At 34.7% G+C, this 5,484-nt stretch overlaps 1 protein-coding gene across 1 annotated transcript; it reads left to right on the top strand.

The window, feature by feature from the left end:
• Positions 1–2,281: 2,281 nt before the first annotated feature.
• On the top strand, positions 2,282–3,226 carry LOC127539763 (olfactory receptor 478-like). Its single transcript, XM_051964087.1, has one exon. The coding sequence runs from the start codon at positions 2,282–2,284 to the stop codon at positions 3,224–3,226; it is 945 nt and encodes a 314-aa protein (XP_051820047.1).
• The last annotated feature ends 2,258 nt before the right edge of the window (positions 3,227–5,484 follow it).

The raw sequence follows: 5,484 nt of genomic DNA, 5'->3' as shown, positions 1-5,484 counted from the left end.
TTTCTAAGTTTCTATTTCCACAGCTCTATAATGTAGGGAAAATAGTATTTGTCTTACCTACCTCACAGGGTTGTTGTAAGGTTGAAAGGGGAAAATGTTTACAAAGTCCTTGAATATCATGAAACCCAGTTTACATAAATGACAGGTACAGTTATTGCTAATTTAGTGTGTAAGGATTTTTACTTGATTCAGGAAGGTAGAGGATTTACTCTGCAGAGCATTTTAAAAAATGATTTCTCTGTGTGATATATTAGTATTAGTTTGTCTTTTCCGTGAATGTTTTGTAGTAAAAAAAATCATTGGGTCTGGAATCTAAGGACCTTGGTCCAATTCCAAGTTGTACCACTCTGCTACTGTAACATAAATCAATGACCTTCTCTGAGTCTTGTTCTCATTTGTTACATGATGTGGTCAGACTACATGATCTCAGAAGTCCCTTGCAACTTTAAATTAAAATTGGCAAGAATAGGAAACAAAGTGCAAGGTGTGTGAGTTGACAGAACTATCCCTGCATTGAGATTGTACTAGAAATAATTCACATGCATATAAATTAAAGATCTATTTTTAAAATCTATTCATTAAAATAGGTGCTATAGTACTGGAGTTCTTTATCCTTTTTGTAGCATGGACTCCTTTTGCATCCTGATGAAATATAAAGATCCCATCTCAGAATAACTTGTTCCTTATATCCATTATTACTTGAAAGAAATATAAAATTCTGTTAGAGATTAGTGAAAATAAATGAAAAGTTTATAAAAGTTTATGAATTCCCCAAATCTATCCATGGTCTCCTTGAGGTTTGGTGGATTGCACAATAAGGACACTTATTCTGGTTAAATGATTTCATGGTCCAAATTGTTGTTATTTGTTCTTCATTGTTGGAGAGGATCATGGCATCAGGAAAGTAATGCCATGGCATATAAATGAATTGGATTTAAGTGAGACAGGGATGTGAAAGGTCACCAGCTTCACTTTTTCCTCTGGCACTATCTGGGTCCAGTAGCAAGATATCATCAGGACAACTGGAAATGGCAGTAGATGCAATGGAAACAAAAATGTAGACCTAGCTGTGTTATTCAGAATGGTCAACTGGAAAAAAAAAACAACACTTCTCTTCTAATTTTAGGCAAGAATAATCCCTTTCTGAAAGCAAGGAAGGGAGGAGCAAATGAGAAATACAAAGTAAAAACATACTGGGAGTATAGCCTTGTTGAAAAAAATGTTACCCAATGACATTTTGGGTTGAAAGAACACAACCAAACGTCTTTCTATTAATTTTAATCCCAACCTGAACTCCCAAAAGGATCTATGTTTACAAATTAGACGTTTTTATAAGTTAAATGTAGTCAAATAAGTGTTTGTAATGGTTAGGGTGGCCATGGAATGGGAAAAGCACCACGATCTTGGTTATGCTAAAGAACCAGTTAGACTAATTATATTTGGGAACCATGGGGAAATAGCAAGTGAGAAAAGATGACTTTTCCTTTTAATCTAGTTTGATGTAGTATATACAAATGTGAATTGGTTTATCTAGATCTATTACTGCAGTATATAATCTCTTTTGTCAGAAAAATAACTGATGCTAATAAATACAGCACTCTAAAATTTCAAAATGCCTGGCACAGGTAATCTCATTTGAGCTCATGATAACAAAGTCCTTTCTCCATTTTATAGATGAGGAAATAGGCTGAGTCTATTATTCTACTGTCATATTATCTGTGCAAACTAAGCAAAATGACCAGTTCTTCTTTATTATATCCCCAATATTGCCTAGCATAGAGTTTTGAACATAGGAGAAACTCAAAAATTCTTGTTAAATAAATATATTATTAAATATAAACTTACTATTCATATTTAGAGATAGGAAATACCACTCTTTGTCGACTGACAGTTTCACTTAAGTTGTTATTTAATTTGGAGATAGGGACCATCATTTGAACTTTCTGACCCTCCAACTATTCTGGTCTTGGTCAATTTTATTAATCTGTGAAATTGGCACTTCTGCTTACTAAAGGACAGTTTAGACCATCCAAATCACACAATAATAAGTATCCAGGGACACTAATCTGTCCCAGATTCTCTAAATGGTCTCTAGAAAAGAATTGCTTAAGATAATGGATATTTTTGAATGTGAATGTGGATATATTTACATTCCCAGTAGTCCCATTTAAGTATATTTTTATTGAATTTAGAATTATCAAGAAAGGGAATGTCACAGTATTAAATTGCTCCAAGACTTATTGAGTTTCAATCTTCACTTTTGTCATAGCGGGAATCAAACATGGAGTTTAAGCCATCAGGAAACTACACTGCAGTGATCAACTTCCTTATTCTAGGATTAACAGATGATCCCATTCTTTGTATCATTCTCTTTATGCTATTTATGGGGATATATTTGTTCACCGTAGTGGGAAATTTCTGTACAATTATTCTAATTAGACTGAGTCCACAGCTTCATACTCCCATGTACCTCTTTCTCAGTCACTTGGCTTTTGTTGATGTGGGGTATTCCACATCAGTTACACCTAACTTGCTGGTGAACTTTATGGTGGAGAAAAACATCATCACTTACCCTGGCTGCGTTACTCAATTAGGTTCCCTGGTGACCTTTGGGGCCACAGAATCCTTCTTACTGACATTCATGGCTTATGACCGTTATGTGGCTATTTGTAACCCATTGCTTTACTCTGTGAAAATGTCCGACCAAGTCTGCTCTGTGTTAATAGTGATTGCCTACATGGGTGGCTGTTTGAATGGGGTAACTTATACAGGCTGTTTACTGAATTTATTCTTCTGTGGCCCTAATGTAATCAATCACTTTTTTTGTGACTTTTCTCCTTTGGTTAAACTTTCCTGTTATCATGTCTTAGCAGCAGAAATACTCCCTGCTATCTATTCAGCAATAATAATAGCTATAGCTCTTGTAACAATTGCCATCTCCTATCTGTACATCTTCTTCACTATTCTCAATATGAACTCAAAAGAAGGAAGACACAAAGCCTTCTCCACCTGTACTTCCCATCTTACTGCAGTTACTCTATTCTATGGAACCATTATATTCATTTATGTAATGCCAACATCTAGCTATTCCACGGATCAGAATAAAGTGGTGTCCATCTTCTATATTGTGGTGATCCCAATGTTGAATCCTATGATTTACAGCCTGAGGAACAAGGAAATTAAAGATGCCTTTAAAAGACTGGTCAGTACTAAAAGACATTCTTAATTATTGGGAATTAAATTACTTTAATTAAAAGCATTCTTATAAAACAAATCTGAAAATGCTATCATTTGGATAACTCCATTAAACTATCCTTGACTGGTCATCAAAGGAGATTCGGATTTAATCTCAGCTATGTTACAAACTAGTTGTCTGGCTATGGGAACAAGTGAGTTAATCTGTCTCTCAGTTTCATCTCTAAAACTAAGGATTTGGTCTCTAAGATTTGTGGTGTAATTAAGAGTGATGAATTTGGAAGCAAATCCTTCTCTGTTATTTTCTATGTATGCAACCACTGGGTAACAATAACAACAATTAATATTTATATAGCTCTTGCTAAATCCCAAACACATTGCTTTACAAATATTTGAACCTCATAACATCCTTTGGAGGTAGGTTTTATCAGTCTACAACAGAGGAAATTAAGTCAGTAGAAGTTAAGTGACTTGGGTAGGATAACAAAACTATTAAGTGTCTTGAAATGGATTTGAACTCAGTTCTTCTTGAATCCAAACATGCTGATTTGTCTACCTTGCTATCTTAATCATTTGTAAAATAAGGATATTTTGGTTAGATGGCAGCAAGTGTTCCTTCCAGTTCTATATCTGTGACCCTAAGATCCTGCCAGTTCTGTTATTTTATGTATGTATAGATTGATTTATAATATATTATAATATAATTATAATATAATATATTATATATATAATAAATATAATATATTATTAATAGAGTGTTGGCAATTTTTTCAAAGCACTTTCACATCTTTTTTATTTGATCCTCACAACAACTTCTTCTGACCTTGTCACCCCCATTCTCAAAATCCTCCAGTGGTTTTCTAACATATCTACAATGCAACATAAAGTCTTTTGGCATGTAAAACCCTTCACAGTCTGACTTCTTCATGCATTTCTAGTCTTCTTACAAATTTCTCTTTCTCACAGATTTCTTGAACTAGATGTATACAAGTGTATCTGTTATTCCTTACACATAATACACAATCTTCCTACTCCTGCTTCTGTACTGGCTGTTCCCCAAACCTGCATATATTTTCCCTCATCATTTCCAACTCTTCAAATCCTTTATTTTCTGTAAGACTCAAATAAAGTGCTGTCTTCCATCAGAAGGTGGATCCCCCAGGTGCGGTGTCATCTCTTTAGGTAACATTTCATTTACTGTGGAGTTATATGTTCTGATTTATAAATATTATCTACAGCATTATAACGTAAAGGGCACAATGTTTTGCTTTTTCTCAGTATCCCCTGTGTTTACTACAGTTCCTGGCACATGGTAAGCACTTAATAGATGCTTGTTAATTGTTGATTATTTGATTTGGAAGTAGAAGGGATCTTAGAGGTCATCTGATCCTTATTTTTTCATAATAAAATAGTAATGATAAAGACTAACAAAGTTTGGAAACTTTGCAAAATATTATCTTATTTTATTTTCACTGTGGGAATATTTAATTGGCATTACTACCACCATTTTACAGAAAAAGAAACTGAGGTAGACAAAAGTCTACCTCAAAATCTACTTGCCCTCACAGAATCCCACTGTAACTAAGACAGGACGCTAAGTCATATCTTTGTAATGTCAAGTCTAGCATACCATTCCTTATGTAGTCTTAGTGCCTTTATCTGATGTATGAAAAAACTCAGTAAAGTTTTATTTCTAATCCCACCTTCTCCAACTTGACACCAACCTTCTTGCCAACCATCCTCCTCCTCCTTCTTCTGGTCCTTCTTTCTTCTTCTTCTTCTTCTTTCTTCTTCTTTTTCTTCTTTCTTCTTCTTCTTCTTCTTCTTTCTTCTTCTTCTTCTTCTTCTTTCTTCTTCTTCTTCTTCTTTCTTCTTCTTCTTTTTCTTCTTTCTTCTTCTTCTTCTTGTTGTTGTTCTTGCTCTTCTTCTTCTTCTTCATTTTCTCCTCTCTCTTCTTTTCTCATTTTCTCTCTCTTTCTCTCATCTTTTTTCATCTTTTCTCTTCTCTTTGTCTCTGTATGTATCTCCCCCCTTTCTACCCACCACCCTCCCTCTTTCCATTCCCCTTCTCTCTCTGTCTCTGTCTCTGTCTCTTCCTTTCTCTCCCTCCTTCTCTCCATCTCTTCTCTCCATTCTTAGTTCTTGAAGCCAAATGTTTCCTAGATCTCCCTTTTTCTTTCCACCTAGCTATGTAAAAGTTCCTAGCAGTGATTCATTCATCACATAGTATTTCCTTTTCCCATCTGGCACCAAGAATGAGTATTATTTCTGCATTCACTCAAGACTGAC

The sequence above is a fragment of the Antechinus flavipes genome, chromosome 6 (genome assembly GCF_016432865.1).
Source record: "Antechinus flavipes isolate AdamAnt ecotype Samford, QLD, Australia chromosome 6, AdamAnt_v2, whole genome shotgun sequence".
In the NCBI taxonomy this organism is placed as follows: Eukaryota; Metazoa; Chordata; class Mammalia; order Dasyuromorphia; family Dasyuridae; genus Antechinus; species Antechinus flavipes.
Note: the sequence above shows the minus strand (reverse complement) of the source record. Positions and strands in the feature narration are given on the sequence as shown.